The sequence below is a fragment of the Topomyia yanbarensis genome, chromosome 2 (genome assembly GCF_030247195.1).
Source record: "Topomyia yanbarensis strain Yona2022 chromosome 2, ASM3024719v1, whole genome shotgun sequence".
Taxonomy (NCBI): domain Eukaryota; kingdom Metazoa; phylum Arthropoda; class Insecta; order Diptera; family Culicidae; genus Topomyia; species Topomyia yanbarensis.
The window spans coordinates 6744560-6763840 of NC_080671.1; the positions used below are offsets into that span (position 1 = coordinate 6744560).

At 42.0% G+C, this 19281-nt stretch overlaps 1 protein-coding gene across 11 annotated transcripts in view; it reads right to left on the reverse strand.

The window, feature by feature from the left end:
- The window catches only part of LOC131681325 (uncharacterized), a 104214-nt gene that overhangs the window by 37455 nt on the left and 47478 nt on the right, over positions 1-19281 (reverse strand). For 9 of the 11 annotated variants that reach the window (XM_058962075.1, XM_058962077.1, XM_058962076.1 and 6 more), the window contains exons 2-5: positions 12049-12449; positions 11466-11783; positions 10087-11321; positions 6243-9961 (exon numbers count right to left, since the gene is read on the reverse strand). In XM_058962075.1, coding sequence (XP_058818058.1) covers positions 6243-9961; positions 10087-11321; positions 11466-11783; positions 12049-12050 — 5274 coding nt within the window. In that variant the 5' untranslated portion in view covers positions 12051-12449. The remainder of the gene's footprint in view (positions 1-6242; positions 9962-10086; positions 11322-11465; positions 11784-12048; positions 12450-19281) is intronic. The other 2 variants (XM_058962070.1, XM_058962072.1) reach the window with 1 other exon arrangement.

The following is a 19281-nucleotide window of genomic DNA, read 5'->3' on the forward strand; positions in this document are numbered from 1 at the left end:
GCAGACGACATTGTCATCATAGTTAGAGGCAATGATAAAAATTCGAATTTGGAATATATTCAAGTTGCTTTCATGGTGACATGACAATAATGTAAAAGAAACAATATTAACCGAGCATCCTCAAAAAATCTCCACATATACCAGGCAAAAGAAAATCGGTTACAATTCGCCATATCCTTAATGGGACCACTATGGAATTGGCTACGGAAGTAAAGTATATTGGAGAAATAATAGATAGTAAACTGGTCTGGAACCAACATATGAAGAGATCTACGGAACAGTCCAAACTGCATGATGGTTTGTCCAAGCCTCTTTTGCGCAAAATGGGGTTTGAAACCCGAAATGACACTTTAGTTATAAGGTCAATGATAGCATATATTTCAATGGTTTGGTAATCCAAAGTGGAAAGCAACAAGACTTGTCTGTAACTATCAAAAGATCAAAAAGTGGCTTGTCTGACAATCATGGGTGCAATAAAACCGGATCTAGCAATTGGCTTGAAAGCAATGCTAAACCTAGTACCATTATATGTCCACAATAAAAAAGATAGCAGCATGTAGTGCTTGACGAGTACACCACCTCTATCACTTCCAAAAGGTACCCTTGAATACTATATTGCTGACTCTATAAAGGACTGATGCTAGAGCAGGAAACTAAAAAACTTTATTCGGTTGAAAAGTAAGCAACGGATCCCTGAATGTCACTTGCTTCGGTTGATCGGTTCTTGTTGCGGCTGTTAATGCCTTACTTGCGGTGGCTTGGTGTTACAAAACGACGGTCACCAACAAATACAAGCTCGACAGCACAGAATGTGCGCTTGATGAGTGGTACGATGTGGCTCGGGCCCAATTGCTCTTCCAAATTAACGTGCAGCGTCGGCAAAATAGGCAAAGTAGGAAGCACCGACATGACTGCTCGTAAAAGTTTGATGTAATCATGAACTCTTAAATGTGATGAAGAACACGCCAGCCGCAATGGAAGGCGGTATGAAAACAATCAAGAGAAAACACCGAGAAAACGACAGTTAACACGATCAGAAGAGAAAATCAATTCATCAGAGATTTGTCTGTTTTGCTGTATCTGCATCAGCGGACTCCTTGGTCCCAATGTGGTGATTTAACCTAGCTACACTTAATTATAGACAAAAACTTAGCTTTAATCGTATTTCGTAAAAAGTGGAAGCCACATGCTGAGATAATTCTTTTGAAAACCATGACGACCATAGTTGGTTCTCCTGAGACCCTCTTTGCAGGAGTGTTACTATATAGTTCTCGAATGCGAGCTTGCAGATCCAGGCATTCGAGAATTATAGAGCAATTCACTCTGGCACACAGTTAGTACGAAAGGGGTTCGAGGGTAATCCCTCCGGATGCAGAGTATATCGAGGTGTATTAACTGGTAAAGGTTTTCGGCAGTTTAAATCGGTTTCGCCATGGGAGATATCGAAGGTCAAGGCGTACGAACAGGTGTTGGACAGCCTCGATACTGTAAACGTCGTTCTGGTAGGGATTCCAAACAATAGAATAGTGTTGAGCGAGCCAATACGCTATAAAACGATTTTAGACAGTAAACCCCCCTATAATTTATTGACGCCTTATCCACGATGTTTGAAGTATGTGGTATGAACGTTAGTGCCGAATCCATGATGACTCTGAGATCCTTGACGTGAGAGTGCCTTCGAATGCTGGAGTCGAACAAATGATAGTGAATCGAATCGAACAATGTTTCCGTATGAACCTGCCCGATTGAGCATTTACTCGGGTTTCAAACCATTCTGTTTAGGGCTCACTCTGAAGAAACTCGGCATTGGTTTCATCCCGTATTTTTCGAAAAAAATCCATGTCGTCGACGAAAGACAGGCGGGGTCCTAATAATTTGATACTGGCGTCAGTAAAGTAGAGGAGGAATATTACTGGATCGAGATGACTTCCTTGCGGGATGCCGGATGTAGTAAAAAAGGTGCAGATAGACAGACCTTATTGCTGATTTGGAATTGCCTTACATCGAGGTAGGAACGAAACCTGCGCAGAAGTTGTACATGAATATCGAGTTTGTCCAGCTTCGCTTTTCCAATAGCATGGTTAATTTTGTTGAAGGCCGCAGATAGATCCATGTAAATAGCATCGGTTTGCAATCCTTCAGCAAATCCATCGAGTATATATGTTGTGAACGAAAGCAGGTTGGTCACCGTCTATCGTTTAGGCATAAAACCGTGTTGGTAAGTCTGCAATATAGTGTTTGCAGTGAAAGAAAATGGGGTCTAAAATGACCACCTTGAATAGCTTTGATGCGGCACTCTAACACGAGATTCTCCAATAATTATCAATGTTCGATTTATTTTCCTTATTATGACCTGGAAACATGTGAGCTGCTTACCAGTAGGAAGGGAATATTCCAGTAATGAGTATAGCTTGAAGACTTACCGAAGTAGTTCAAAAAGGCTGCTGATTTACTTTTTGACAAAAATCGAGAGAATGCCATCTGGGCCCGGGGAACTAGATGGTTTCAGCTAGAATTTTGCAGCAAAAATGACAGCAATAATGCGACTTTGCTATAGTAGAGGACGCTCGTCGGAAAAAAAAACGCTAGCAAATTTGTCGGAGAACAGTTGGCAAATTTCTTTGGTATCAGTACCTAAAACTCCATTGACTGACATACAAGATGGATGGGGTTGACGAAAACGGAGGAAAGATATACATCGATCAAATTGGAATCGCGAATTCTATCAAATGAAAAATACACGGATTACGATCGGCAAGTTTCACTGATAGCCACACTTGCTAGGAGGTCGCCCACCGGTCATCGTTGATTACTCGGGTTTTATGGCGTACGGCAATAAGACCACCACCTGATGTCTTATGGCTATTGAACATCGAATGTGTTTCACAAGCACATGGCGGACAGAGTACGGTTGTCGAGCGGCGTCACGGTCAAGGTGATGACGTGATAAAAGCAGCCCATGGTCGCGAGCAAATAGCTATCCGTTAATGAATTTAAGCCACCAACATTCTGCTAGTATACCTCGATGTTGTTGGAGGATGAATCAGGTTCGGCAGAGAGCGAAGCCATGTTGCCGATTTGAAGGTCCTTTCGTCAATCCCACGACTGACAGTCGTTTGGTCGACTGTGGTGGGAGATTCAAGGCATCCCGAATCAACTGCGTTGCTTCCCAGTATGAGCAAGCCTACACGACCGCCCTGAAATTGGAGTGGACCGTTGACGGATCGGGCAGTGATAACGAAAACAACATGTACGTGACGGGACAAATGTTCCAACTGCAAGCAAATAGTCGGATTACTTGCTACGAGTTGATTTAACGGATCGCCAACGGAATAATTGGCGTATAAAGGGCCTATCGCTACGATTGGGGAGGACACAGATAAATTCCCGTTTCTCTTCGACTGCTGAGAACACTACCAGCCGGGACGGTATAAATTTGAAACTCTTGGAATTTCTTCCAACTTTGCCGAAGCAGCAAATTGGATATGCGTTCCAATAAAAAGCATATATTCTACGAGAAACATTCTTCAAAATTGCTAAGATTCAAGAAAATAAGCACATTGAATGGTACAGCAAACATGGCACTTATTGATGCAGAAGACACCACTGTCCATGGAGCCAAACAATTCCAAAACGAACAAGCTCCGTAATTTGACTGTGTAGCAAAAGGCTTGGTAATAAGCCTTGCTAAGGCTCGTTTGGATATGGATACGGCCTCCGAAATTGAGGAGAGAACCGTGTCTATTCCACGATCGAGTGTATAGAAGAACTTGAAAAAAGTCCGCCTGTCATTCAAAATTTGTCGAGCATAAGACTCGTAAGGCGGTAGTAGCATGCTTTGACTAAGTCATCTCATTTTGGTATTGACCGGGGGCTAAGTAGTGTTAAAATTCCAGTCAAAGAGAAAATGTCCCGAGTGTGGTAAACCGCATCATACCCTACTCTACCCGAAGAGCACTACTCAGGAAAAGAAATCAGCAACAGAACCGGCTGTTCAAGCCTCAACAAGTAGTCCTCAATAACTACAAGACGTCAATAGCCGAGATAACCATAAAATGAGTACCCATTAGGTAACAAATCAGGTACCTGTTGAATTATAGAAGTTAAGTAGAATGTACAACGGAGGATGCGGCTCTTACTCTAGGGCTTTCTTATGCACAACTGTAATCTCGGATTTTGAGGCCAATACTTCGAAGAAAATTAAATCTGAAAACTCGCCACGATGCCTTCAGAATGCAACTACATCCAACCATCGTCCTTTCATTTTTATACGCCCAGACGAGCATTAAATTCGAGGCCGACGATGTGGAGGTCCCATGGAAAATCGAACTGGCCAACCCCCCATTCTACTAGCAAAGATGCACAGAAATGATAGAATGATCTATTTGGATTACCTCTTAATCTGCCCTGCAATGATAAAGTGATAACGGTGGACGCGAACTTGGCGATACATTATGATTCGTGGCTCCAGTGTATCATCTGATAAGACCACCCAGCTAATAATGTATGTATGAGGATGTATGATGTATGACACTGGGTGAATGATCCCAGTGTCATACAAGATATTCAAGCCGAATTTTTAATAGGGAAAATACATATGATCATGGCTTCATCAAAGCTTTAGGAATAGCATAGTTAACGCGAGAAGACGTGTTTCGGTTTCTGCTCGACCAAATCTCATCTAAATCGACTAGGTCGTGCCTCCACGTGAGTCTAAGTCTATTGATGATATTTGGTCCTTAGGGCGTACACAAGTAGGTGCTAACTGCCGATAGTAGTATAATGTTAACGAATATAGGCGTGAAAGCACTACCGTACAAATGACTAGTTGATCGAAAATCAGTCATGAGTAAGGAAAAATTCAAATCTAGATTACTCTCGATAATCGGTTATCCAGAGTCAAGAAATTCAAAACTTCTACAACACAAAATTGTATTCTCAGTCGTATCGCTTGCTTGAAATGAATTCTGACTAAATACCTACCCACTACCCAATTCGTAGTACTTATGAGAGAGTCACTGAGTCGGGACCTTTCGTTAAGTCAGTACCACATCAACACTTCCTTTCTAATATCCCAAGTTACGGTAATGATGGTCGTGGTCCGCAATAGTGACGCTCAGGTCAAGTTCTCGCTTGGACTGGGATAATTATTATTCTCAAACATTGGTCTTCAAGTAGTCTTTATGGGAATGCGAATCACCAGTCTGCAATCTACGAAATATACCGTGCTTACAAAGTGGTGGCAAATCAATACACGGGAGCATTCCTTGCCGCAATAATGCGCTTCGTGTTGTTACGGAGGAGATCCGAGATCATCTATTCTAATAATGACCGTAATTTAGTTGGGAGCTAACCGTCAACTAGGGGAGTAAAACACGATGTACAAAATTTAGAGCTAATCCAGCACGAGCTCGTGGCGATGGCAGCCGAAAAGAAAAAAATCCTTTTTCCGTCCAGGAACCCGAATTTCGGAGGTAAGATAAAGGTAGAGCAAGCTTCGACATTCTTGAAATGTTGCGCTAGTTCACTCTCCGTCTCTCTGATAATTAAGATAGTGCTATGGTTAGCATGGATCGCAAGCTTTTTTCTCTGTTCGATGTTGGTTTTGCAAAGCGACAAGCGAACGAATATTTAATGTTATTTTTCCTTACAGATGCAACAATAATATAAAAAAGGGCGTTCAAAATAGCTTGAAAGAGAGCAACAGGTGACGTGTATTCACGCCAATGGTAATCAACATCAGGTAATCCAAAGCACCACATTAGGTATTGTTCCTTCTTTTAAGCATAAGCTGGAAGCAAATCCGTATTTTTATATCGTTCAAATTGGAATGCGAAGCGGAAAATAGATTTGCACCAGGAAAAAAAGATTCTCAATATTTTTTGCATACTGACAATTTTTAATTCTATATTTGAATCGAGTTCTCAAGACAAGTCACAATCGTTCTATCCAACCAGTTTAATTACAATGACCCTATTGTTTGAGAATAATTAAATATGTCAATAATTCCGCTTTTTTAAATAGAGTTAAAATTGATATTGAATAATATTTTTCCGTAAAAAATGATTGCCAAATAGCCGTTTACTTTGAGATATAAATGATTGAAACAAACGACCTTGCAATATGATCACTTTTCAAAATAATGATAAATCTCTGTTATGTCAAATGTAGTTTATGCTAAAGAGAAATCCATGAATTTCTTTGCAAAACATTTTGCCATTACTACACAAAGAGGTACTTACCATAGAATCCTCATCACCGGTGTTCACATACACGTAGTTAGGTTTGTTAACATCGTCCAACTTCAACTCGGCACTGACGTCCATCTTCTCGTCCGTAGTGGTCACTTTTTCCTCACCTTCTACTCCAGCAGTACTTGAACTTGCCACAGCACCATCGCCTTCCGCAGGTGCAACAGCAGCCGAACCTTCTCCGCTGCTGTCGGCATCTTTCTTATCGGCTTCCGTTTTCTTCTCCCTACGGGTGGTAGTTGGCATTGGTGAAATAATTCCCGATTCATCGTCGGAAAACCGTAGCATAACATCGTCAACGTATTTTTTGCGCTGAGTGTTTCGTGCAGACCTTCGCTTGGAGCTGTCAATTTCTGCATCAGGTGGAGGAGATGGTGGCGGAGTGCTCATCAAATCATCTCCCTCCCCATCGGACTCATCCATCATTCTTGGTCGGTAACGGGTTCGGCTGCTTTTTGAGCTACCAAAAGATTTTTTACTTTTGGAAGTACTAGAGGAAGAGCTTTTCTTCTTACTCTCACCACTTCCTGGTTCCTTTTTCTTACTGCTCTTCTTCTTTTTGGGGGTTTCTCCCTCAGTCTCAATGCCCTCACCAGTACTTTCACCATTTTCGTGTTCTTTTTTATCATTCTCCTCCAGCAAATTCTTAATAGGAATTTTCGACACCGGAATGTCGTCAAAATCAGTCACTTCGCCATCGATAGAACCCTCCACTTTGGAATCCTTCTCTGGAGCAGCAGTTGCATCGGTTGAGTTCTGGGAGTGCATCAACGAAGCCAGGGTCTGATTTTCATCTGCCTCGCTCGTCGCTTTCGAATGATCTTGATCATGATCTTGGCTTGTGTTATCCATAGATATCGAGTTGTCCCCTTCGGATGTGTTCAAATTCTTCTTACCGCTCTTTTTCTTCGTTTTGGTCGACTCTTTCGGTTCCTTCTTCTTAGGTTCCTTCTTTTCTTTCGGTTCTTTTACTTCTTTAGGTTTCTTCTCCTTCGGCTCCCTTGGCTTTCGTGGTTTCTTCAGCTTTTTACCGCTAGCATCGGTTGATGTATCCAAGTCACCAATTGAGGGGTTGTCTTGAGATTCAGTTTCGTTCAGAGTTTCATTGAAACTTTCCGAGGTAACTTCCGACAAGCCAGTACCGGCAGTAACCGCATCCTCCGAAACGGGCAATGTCGTTACGGGTGTCTGTGTTTGGGACGTTTCATCGCCGGATGTGATCTGAGATTGTTGCGGAGGGGGTTGCTGTCCAGGAACAGGAGTAGTCACTGCGGCCGCAGCAGCCGCTGCTGCTTCCTGCGCTAGTTTTTCCGATTTCTTCAAACGAGGTTTCCGCGGTTTGTTGGAAGGAGCTCGTCCCCGGCGACCAGTTGTGCTTGTAACCTGAGGACTATCGATCATTGCGGACGAATACATTGAGTGATTCTGCATTATACACTGTGGTCCACCCTGACATCCGTCGGTTGTTTCATGCTGTTGAAGCATAGCGATTCGTTCCTGCATTCGCATGATCTTTTCCTGATTGTCTGCCATCGGAAGTTTGTACATATCCTGTAACTGCTGTTGGATAGCAGTTCGTTCCTGAGCATGCGATTGGTACGGTGTTTGATATGGGTTCATCATATCGGAGCCCATCATACCATGCATGCCCGGGCCATGGGGACCATGTAGCATCGGTGCACCAGGTGGTATATGCATTCCGTACATCGGCGGTGGTTGGCCTTGTCCTGGCGGCATTCCTGGGGCTCCTATTTGTCCGTACTGGGGATGAATTTGTGGGTGCATTTGGGAATGCTGCAGAGGTGGAATCTGTGCGGTGTTAGTGGGAATCGTTGTGGCGGGTGTACTTGTTGAAATGACCGGTTCACCAGGCATTTGTTCCGGAGTCATTTGATTAGGATAGGATGGCAATGCCGTCGTTGGAATCGTTGGTGTTGTTGTAGACGTAGGAACAGAATGTGTTTGCTCTGGACTTGTGTTTGTCGCAGTTGTCACTTCTGGTTCCTGTAGTTCAGTCAGTGCAACCGAAGTAACCGGATCGGGAACGGTCGCAGATTCTTCTGTAACTTCAGTCTTTTTAGCTTCAATAGCTGGCGCTTGATTCGAATTGTCCGAATGATACATATCATCCCGCTTTTCGCACGGTTCCGTTGGGATACTGTCCAAGGCAAGTGTTTGGCCTTCTCGAATTGTTTCATCCATTCCAGTGTCAGGATTCAGTAATGAACCACTCGTCCCGGTATTGGTTTGATTCATATTTTCGAAATCTGTACCGGACATTAATGAACTCGATGACTTACTCTCGTCGGTGTTGGACTCCGCAGGGGCTGGAACTATACTATCTCGTGATTCTTCGTTGCTACTGTTCTGTTCTGAAGCAGAGTGCCGCTGTTGTAGACTATCAGTTTCGCTGATTGCTGATTCGGGGATCGACCCAGCGGCACCTAAACTCGATGGCGCTTCGTTCGCGTTAGTCGATGTCAGACTATCGATCAGGCTAAGATCGGTCGACGGTTGTTGAGACTCGATACTGGCGGGTGGCGGTACGCTTTCTACGCTGTTGGCAGTTGGTTCGACGACCGTAAGTGTTGAAATAGGTGGAAGCTCGATCGATGAAGCCAAGCTTTGATGTTGCTGTGGTGGTTGGCTATGATGAGATTTTGGTTGTTGTGGTTGATGAATGGATGGCGTTGTTGTAGAAGATTGCATCGTTTGAAGATCATTCATCTGCGACGCTTGTGAGATTGGTATTTGATGTAGCACCGCTGCTGGTGGTGCGATTGGTGATGGAGCTGATGTAGGTATGGGTGCGGGGATACTAGGTATGTGTTGTTGAACTTGTTGCTGTTGTTGTTGTTGTTGCTGATGCTGCTGCTGTGGTTGGCCGCTTGGCGACATCATCATTTCGTCATTAAATGACGGAGAGTGCAGCTGCTGAGAAATCGAATGTGAGGAAGGAACAGAAGGAGTTTGAGGTGGTTGCTGGGGAGCCATCGATGGTAGTAACGATGACAAATGAGACTGATGTTGAGAGGGTTGCTGTGGCTGCTGTGAGTGAAGCTGCTGCAGATGCATTGGGGGTTGAAGCTGCGTCAACATTGGCGGCTGTTGTGCCTGATGTTGGGGAGGGTGTTGATGCGGTTGATGCATCGATGGAAGTTGTTGTGGCGACTGTTGTTGTTGTTGTTGTTGCGGTTGTGACAGGTGGGGCTGATGCAGACTATGTACAGGTTGTGATTGCTGCTGTTGGGATTGCTGTGGCTGTGGAACTGATTCCACGAGGCTCTTATCGTCTAGATTGCTGTACTGCAGCCCGGATGGAGGGCCTTGTGTCGGCGGTATCACAGACATCGTTTGCGACACAGGTGGTATAAGACTGGAGATATCGTTCAACTGTGAGATCTGCTGAGCGTGCGGTGGAGGTGGATGGGACGCTTGTGACACATGTAAATGCGGTGCATGAGAATGCATTGGTGGCAAATGCTGATTGCCCAGCTGCTGCTGCTGTTGTTGTGGAGATTGTTGTGACAATCCGTGATGAGCGTTTCCGTTTATTCCCCCACTGCCTGGCCGCTGAACCATCGGTGGCCACTGCTGATGGTGCTGTGGAGACATCGGCAGTCGTGGTCCGAGCGGAGACAGGGGATTGTTTTGCATTTGTTGCTGATGCGGTGGCCCTCGATAAGCTGCAGCCTGCGAGTATTCTAAACCTATCGAAAAACAATGCATATAATTGGGATTGACTACAGTTAATCGGAATCGCAATTACTCTTACAAAATGATACGCGGTTAACATCGAATATTATTTTTCACAGTTCATATTAAATGCACTTACCAGTGGCGGAGGCAGACGGAGGCATCACCATCTGTTCGAGCGCTTGCAGAGTGTTGACTGGACCACTGGCTGAAGACGTTGTCAATTTCGTAACAGGCATAGACTGTTGCGGCCGCGGACTTTGAATACTGCCACCTGAACTCGCTATATGCTGATGAGGCGACATTGTAGTCGGAAGCGTCGTCTGGGGTGCTTGCGATGTAACACTACTCGGTGGTTTCGCGGGTGACATTACTGGCCGAGGTGACATCTGTGTGTGGGGAGACATTTGGGGTGGTCGTGGCGACATTTGTGGAGACAACTGGGGAAAAGGCGCCCGATACTGGGGACTACTACCATGTTGCTGTGGTTGCTGCTTTGTTGCGTTCGGCAGATACGATTGCTGCTGTGGGGCACTCGCACCATAACCGGGTACACTCGACAGTGCAGCGTGAGACATTTGATGTCCACCCAGTGTGTTAGTACTGTGATGACTTCCTGGTTGCTGACTTGCTTGAGGTTGTGACATTGCTGAACCTAAAGCACTGCTTCCATGCATCAAACCTCCACTGTTCGGTTGCTGCGAATGAATCATGCCAGGATGTTGATTCGCAAGCTGTTGGCTTTGCTGCTGGCTCAATCCCGCCAGCCCGGGATGTTGCTGCGGATGACTTTGTGGATGAGTGGGTTGACTGCCATGAGTGGGTTGTTGACTTTGCTGCTGTTGAACAGGTTGCATCTGGCTAGCATGCATTTGTTGCTGTGATTGGGGAGATTGGCCAGGTAATGGCAAATGGGACTGGGGTGGGTGCTGTGGAAGTTGACCAGGTGGTTGTTGCTGTGGAGTACTCATCTGATGATGACTCGTGGGTACCTGGCCGGCTCCCATATGCTGTCCATAAGCCGATTGATCGAGCTGATGTTGGGTGTATACATGCTGGCTCGATCGACTGGCATGCTGCTGCATTGTGGGGGCATATGACGCATATCCAGCCTGAGCCGTTGCAGATTGGGGCTGAACCACCGGTGCACCTGGATACATTGAATGGCCAGCCTGCGGGTAGTGCTGTGAAACACGTTGCTGTTGCTGCTGCTGGGGTTGCTGCGGCTGTTGTTGCTGCTGAGTTGGCTGCTGGGGTTGGCTTAACGACCCGTAACCTTGCTGTGGCATCATGCCACTCATCATCGCTTGCTGTGTGGGGTACTGCAGCTTTGATGAATCCTGCTGAGGATAGCCGGTCATGTGCTGCCGATAGCTGGATAGAATTTAGAAATAATAAGTTGAAAAAATGGAAGGACTCGAAATTGTAAGCTCTGTATTTTTAGATAATAATAACAGCAAATGTAAAATTATCCTCCGTGGAAACTGTTAACTTTATGAACACAACCACAGAACATACCTAGTAGGAGCCTGCCGTTGCGTCGGCTGCGGTGCTTGGGGATGACCATAGCCCATCGGAGCAGCATAAGGGTTGGCCTGAGGTGGTGGCGGCGGTTGAGTACCCCACAGTGCATCACTCATACCAGCCATGCCGGTGTTGTGATCCGGCATAGAATACATATTGTCTGCCGTGGCAGGCTGGTAGGAGGGGTACTGAGATTGTGCTTGCTGCTGCTGCATCGGATGAGGTGCCCTATGCCGTGCGTACGGGCCACCCGCATTGCCTGGTGGCCCCATACCTCGCGGAGCAGTCGGATCATATCGATAGTAGGCGTCCCTAGTAGGTTGGAAATAAAATGGAAATCAAAAAGCACGTTAGCGTCAGACTAAAGACATTGATTCATGGACGAACGTGACAATATAACGGTATTTTTAGAATGACCACATATAGGCGAGGATGAAATCTACCAACAATCGATCCGACTATAAATAGGTTAAAATTGCTCAATTTCGTCCGAATTGTTTCGTAACAAGCGCTCCGGTTTCAACTAGAAGCGTGGAAAAATTATTGCTGGCTTTTTTTTTCCTATTCAGATACTTACATTTTTCAAGTGGCAAAAACGTTGGACACCGGACGACCAATCAACGACTTGTCCTAACTTTTAACACTACTTTCACTTAGCAGATTATTCTGCCGTTTTTTGTCGCGACGTACAACACGTTTAGCAATTTAATGAAAAAATGCTAGCGGTTTCACTTGCTGCGTCTGACTGACTCATTTGCTGATGTCGGTGCTTTTCCTGTGTAGAAAATCGATTTGCAAAATATATGTAACACATGTTTCAGTTTAAACGTATTGTTCTAAATTCGTTGTTTGATAGCAGAACATTGCATTTCCAGCTGTTTCAAGCTTTTCGAAGTAAATCAAACTTCTCAACATTAGTAATGAATTGCGTTTTCTAGAAAATCACGTTTTTGCTGTGCTGGTGACGGACTTTGAAGTCTGAAATGAATAACAGAGAAAGAGAAAAAAAGTAATTAAATTGACAAAATTTACATCGGTACGGAAAGCACACAGACAAAAATATCCTTTCGGCATTGTAGTGAGATGGGTTGGGACATTTACAGGGCACATTACTAGAGGGAATGTGTGAAAAGGAAGAGAAATGAGCTGTTTTGGCTCTGATGCTGTATGGTGTAGTGATGAAATGAAAAATAAATGCAGTTGGGGTGATATGCGCAGTAGTGCTTTTCTTTTTATTATAATCGAGCCCACCTTCCGCCCACTCATTCTTTCTGGGACGCAACATTCGATCACATCGGTTACAGTTATCAGTACCGCAGCTTTCTAAATATGTACAGCATTCTCATTGCGAAATCGTCTGCTTCAAAGTTTTTCTGGCGTTCATCAGTCATAGGGCGCTTAGACCAGAAATTATACGGTACGGTGAATAGTGCCCAGCGTGGAAAGTTTTATTCACAGATTTTTCAATACCTGATCACTATTTAATTAAATCATACGCCAATCTTAATTTTTGGCGAGTTCTTCGCATTACTGGCATTTCTAGAGCCGACGAAAGTTGACAAAATGGTCAGATTTTGATTTGAATGTAAGTCTGCGAATTCAAACAATTTGATATATAATTTGATCAGGCCGGTTTATTCGAAATAAGAAATCTATATTTCCGCAACCTGCTCCGATCCGAACAAAATTTAATGTCAGAGATTATGGAGACATTACATCTCTCATTTGAGCCTAAGTTTGTGTAGAACCGCACCGACATCTCCGAGAAACCCCGCTGTCATTAACTTGTTTTTGCAGCTAAATAGAAAGATGGTGTGTCCTTGGCAAAGTTTTAGGTTGTTTTATTATGGATCTATATTCTGAAGATACGAACATTATAGGTCCTATATATTTGTTATTACTCCACTAGATCCGGAAGAATAGATTAGAGTGTTATGGGAACAACTTTGAATTAAAATAGTGTAGGAAGAACATATTTCTAATTAAAAAATCATAAAATTCGAATATTTTTTACGCCTTCTTCCAGCACAAACTTCTTCTGAATCTACGTTCTCAGGTTGCTGAACAACTCTCTAATGCATGTTCAATTCCCGAAATATAATGCAACTCTTTTACGGTCCTCAAACGCTAACGAGTTAAGAGATTTATATTAAATAATTTCCACCATGAACGTGTAACTTACAGTACATTAAAATTATGTAGTAAAGAAATATGCTGAACAATGATACCCGATCAGACTAAAACTAAGCATGTTTTAGACGAAAATTGTACTTGAAGCTTTTAAAAAATGAGCCCCACCTCGACTTACAAAGCTTGTATTTTAAAAGATATATTAAAAAATTACGTCCGACAATTTTGTCGAAATCAATGTCTTCCTAGCTTGTATCATTAAAAAGTTAAGAGCGCAGCCTTAGCGATAAATAAGGAAAGGACTCCATAATTTGTGAGGTTGCCCCTTTTGGAAGCTAGGTACCCCCGAATTACGAACATGTTTGTTAAATGGAAAGTTGTACATGCAATGATTTTATTTTTTTCTGGAAAACGGGCCAATGGACTACTAATAAATTAAAGTAGTTTTACAAAAAAACAGTTTAAGCTAGAAATGTAGAAGTTTTTCCCATTTCCTATACAAATGAAAAATGTGGGTTACCGTACCTACGGAACCGGAAATTCAATTCAAATGACATTGAGTAGGATCGTATGTTGGTAATGCACCTTTTTATAATCATAAGCAAATCGGTATAGCCGTCTCTGAGAAACGGATGTGAAAATAATTCAGGAACTTGGATACTACACTCGGGACTTACGTAGTCGATGGATGTGATTTTTACCTTTTAAGCAGCTTGGTGATACTTGTTTTTATCGTCACTTTTCATGTTATCACTTTAGCATCCCATAACTCCGGAACAGGAAGTAGGGAAAAATTTAAATTCAATAGCAGTCAATGAGAATGTTATATTTTGCATTTAAGCTCGAGTAAATTGGTTCAAACAAAACTTTGAAACCGATGTGGACAAATTGTATCCAGTTTAATTATGTGATCGTAGAAATATTGCACTTCTCATGAGTTAGTCTGCAAAAATCGAAAAGTATTACACTGCAAATGAATATCTTGTTTTGCCTCTTTTTGCTCCAAACTATAAAAATGCAATTTTCAACGATAAGTCTAAAGGAGACGCATGGTAGTGGTTGATTATCTAGGGTCCATCAAGTAAATTATGGATGTCTCTCAGAATTACCAACAAGTCGGGTATTCTGTTGAAATTTCACCTCGCTTTATTTTTTGAACATGAATTTTCAGATATACAAAAACGGGAGCGGGCCATTTGGCATAGTCATTTGAGCGACTGAAAATAAAAGTCGCAAGGATAGAACATACTTCGCAAAACCCGTTTTAAACATATTAAAATATAAAAATCGGAAATAAACTTCAATCAAAAAAATCGGACAGAAATTCTTCAGCATAAGAATCGCTTAAAAAGTTTTCACCCATAAAACTCGGCAAGGATGAACCGTCAGTATAAAAATCGTTTTAAAATAAATAAATCGCTCGTAGGAGCATCCGTATATCTTGATGTTCAAGATTAAAAGTCGGCTAAAAAAAGCTACTTTGTAAGAATCGGATATATTTATTTCCGGTTCTTTTACTGAAGATTTTTTTATCCGACTGTTACAAAGAAATGTCCCAGTCCGATTTTTATGCTTGAAGTTTATTTCCGATTCTTATATTCTAATATATTTGAAACGGGTTTTACGAAGCATGTTCAGTCCTTGCGACTTTTATTTTCGGTCGCTCATTTGGCATAAGGTCATTTGGCAGAATGGGATTTGGCATAACGGTTATTTGGCATAATTTGGAGAATTGATCACAGTGAAGGTCATTTGGCATAATGGACATTTGGCATAACGGTTATTTGGCATAATGATCATTTGACATAATGATCATTTGGCATAATTTTGAGAATTGATCACACTGAAGGTCATTTGGCATAACAGACATTTGGCATAACGGTCATTTGGCATAACGGACATTTGGCATAATGGACATTTGGAAAAACGACATTTGGCATCATTTTGCTAAGTGATCTCACTGAAAGCCATTTGGCATAACATACGAATGTGCAGTCTATCTGGTGAATGACCCATAGGGTTAAAGCTTCACTAAGCAATAATAATAATAATGTGTTATCTATTACCTAATATTGATTATATTTCGAGTGAATCTTTAACATTTTATAACTGTTGTTACCTTCTTTTAAATATGAGCAGTTCTTTCGAGTTTCATTTTTGAAAATTTTCTGCTTGTTCATTCTTGCAATTACGAATTCTTTGCTATGACATACGTTTTAAGTACACTCAAGTTTTTTTTACGCGGGGGATACAGGCCTCGTAAATGAAAACCGCGTAAATGAAAACCGCGTAATTTCAAAAACCGCGTAAATTTCAAAATCCGCGTAAATGATGATCGTGTAAATTTCAAAATTCCCATAAATGAAAACAGCGTAAATTTGAAAATCCGCGTAAATTTCAAAATCCGCGTAAATGAAAACCGCGTAAATTTCAAGATCTGTGTAAATGAATCGGCCACACGACTCGATGTAAAATATAAGTTTAAACAGAAATTTGAAAAGATAGCTATGCTGGATTGTGTAATATTCCCTCGAAAATCATTCCCCAAAATTCCACTCCCCAGAATATCATCCCCCAGAGTATACTATTCCCCAGAAAGTCATTTCCCAGAATGTGCCGTTCCCCAGAATTCCATACGCCAGAATGCACCATCTACCAGAAAGTCATTCCCCAGAAAAGTTTAACTTTTTTATTGATTTGATCTTTTCAAACGTTCACTACTCATTCCACTACTGCCCGCCTCCATAAAATATAGTGAATATCACTCCTATGTTTGGAAATAAAGTCAAAAGCGATATCCATTATTACAACAAAATGATTATTGAGCATTTTTCAAAAGATTTACTATGAACAAAATTAATGTTGCCAAAGCCGGAACCCATTTGTTGCCAAAAACGGAATCTTACTGTAATATAAACATACATATAGGACAAATCGCAAAATTCAGTACAAGTTGTGTTTTTCAGTGCCATTTGGCAACAACTATAGAAAGCGGTAGCCCCCTTGCTAGGATCCAAAAGAATGAAACAGTGTTATGTAAGTAAGGTTATGTGACGAAACCAAAACTTTGTACATTACCCAAGTCAAGGAACTGATGCATGATGTTAAGCTGGTAAGGATAAGCCGTCGAAAGCGGCGGCTCCTCGCAAAAATATCGTTGCACCAATTCGGACAAAGCACACCTTTTATACCAATGAGGTATATATAGGTGTGGCAGAACCCACGGTTTGCTAGTGGTGGCAACCAAAAATATGTAAACAATCCAGAAGCACAACGGGTCGACGTCATAGCGGTCACACGATTCAATGGGAGCGGAACGACCGCTATGACGAAAGCAAGTCGATTTATACTGTGATCACTCACACCACTCATGTAAGATTCATCTTACGAATACCAAAGGGCCATCTTTGCCAGACCTGTATATACGACATTGCTTTTATACACGGTTCCAACCACTCATTTACAAATTAGGTAACCCTCAGGCCCAGGAACAATTGGTATATTCCCCGTATACTTGCGCATATGTCAGTGGCGCCATAATCGCAAATGCGATAACAGTCCCAACTAAAAATATATTCAATTCAAAATGACCGCTAACATTGACGAATAATTGTTGTCGAATATTATGTCTGTAACTCTGTGGTATAAGTACCATTTGGCGTAAGGTATGCAAATACTTTCGAATGTATTTAGTGCAACCTGTTTGAGTAAACCGAGCAAACGGGTGGATCGTACATTTGCGTACGAAACATTCCCAATACAAAAGAAAGATAAATGCTCTAAAAACCCACGAAACCATTTGTCAAAACATGCATTCATTTCGATTTTAATATGGATTCAACCAAAGCTCCAAAGAAGGAATCAACATATATGTTTGAATAAACCGGGCAGACGAAAAGATCACAAGTTTGCATGCGAGAGTCACTTGGCGTATACATTCAAAGAACTACTCATGTTTGAAAGAAGGAACCAAGTCCTATGTTCGAGTAAACCGGTTATACGAGAGGATAACAGTTTTGCTTGCGAGAGGCCGCCGCTTTCGACGGTACGTCCTCAGCTGCTTAACACCGCATAAGTTCCTTGAACTAGGTATGCGCAAACCTTTGGCTTAACCACAAATAATGAAATAAAATTTTAACTTTTCTGGGGAATGGGGAATTCTGGATAATGGTTTTCTAGGGATTGGTACATTCTGGGAAATGTCTTTCTGGGGAATGATTTTATGGGAAATGGCTTTCGGGGAAATGGTATGCAACCGTTATGCTGTACATCGCCATATCGGACAGAGGAATTTCAAAGCCGTGATTCAAGTCGAGCGGTCTGGCCATCAATCAACAATGTACCAGGAGAGTCTTGAGAAAATTCTTCTGCCGTTCTTAACCTTCGCGCTAGTGCACGCTGCTCTGAAAATCTAGCGAAATCGTCTTAGAGCAACTGCGGCTGCTCGTTCAGTGAGCCTTTTGCGCGACTTCCGGAGGGTTAAAGAAGTCAGTTACAGAACTTCATGTGCGATTTGAAAATGTCCTACTATTGGAAAAAAGGAAGGAAAAAAGCAACCGCTTACGCCAATGACGGTGCAAATTTGTTTTACATTCTAAAAAATGAAAAAAAAATCAATAGTACACGTGAACAATTCACATACAACCACCCCCTCTCCGTGGACAAGCGTGGACTTTTTCGTACCCTCTACCCTCCCTTAAACTGTCCACGTGGTATAGGGACGGACTCTTATACCAACTGAACGAGTTTTTCAAAAGTCTTTAAAATAATTGTATAATAGTTACAACATGAGTGAATTGTAGAATGCGTAGATAGTATCTTTGAAGATATTTGATTGCTTTATTTTTTTTTAAATCTGTGAAAACATTAAATTCTTTGGCTGGTTATCCCCATCGACAGTTATTAAATTTTATTTAGATCAAAGTTTCTGCTCCGGAGATAAGCGTACAGTCGCATATGATAGTTTTACATAAACCAATGACTCGAATTGATATACAAAAAATTAGAACAAAACCGTATTGACCATTTCAGTACCAACCCTTTAAAATTGCAAGTCTATAGAATTTATGGCTAATGTTTTGGAAGCACTATGAATAGTGAACACCGACAAAAATTCAGTAGGGTTGTGGTGAGCCCATTTGCGCCATGTTTCTAATAACATCCTACCCATTTGAAGCCGTTGGTCAGAACAGTGTCTGCCATCTTTGTTCAACGCATTGAATCAAATGGTAGCGCAACAATAGGGGCACTCAATTCGAGTTTTCGTTGCGCTCAAACACTAGAATTTTACTGTTTTCAGCGCATTTGTGTTATTATATTGGTTCTTAACAACGAAGCTAAGCTGTTGATGTCAATTTTCACGCATTCCATTGATTGTAGGGCGAGAAATTAACGAATTAGTGAGGCATCTTGCTTAGTATGGTGAAATGGGCACTTTACCCTATATACTTACGGGCAAATGTTACCAACTTTGTGGCATGAAAAAGTTATGTGATGCAAATAGATTTGACATTTGAACAGGGATGCCATAAAATCCACGCAACATAAAAATAGAACCACATTGCGTAACTGATCAGAATTTCGTTATCTTCAATTTTTTTGCAATTTAAATAATATTTTAAATAGTAGGAGAAGCATTGAAAATTGTATTTAAAGTCTATTTCTAGCGACTTTGTTGCAA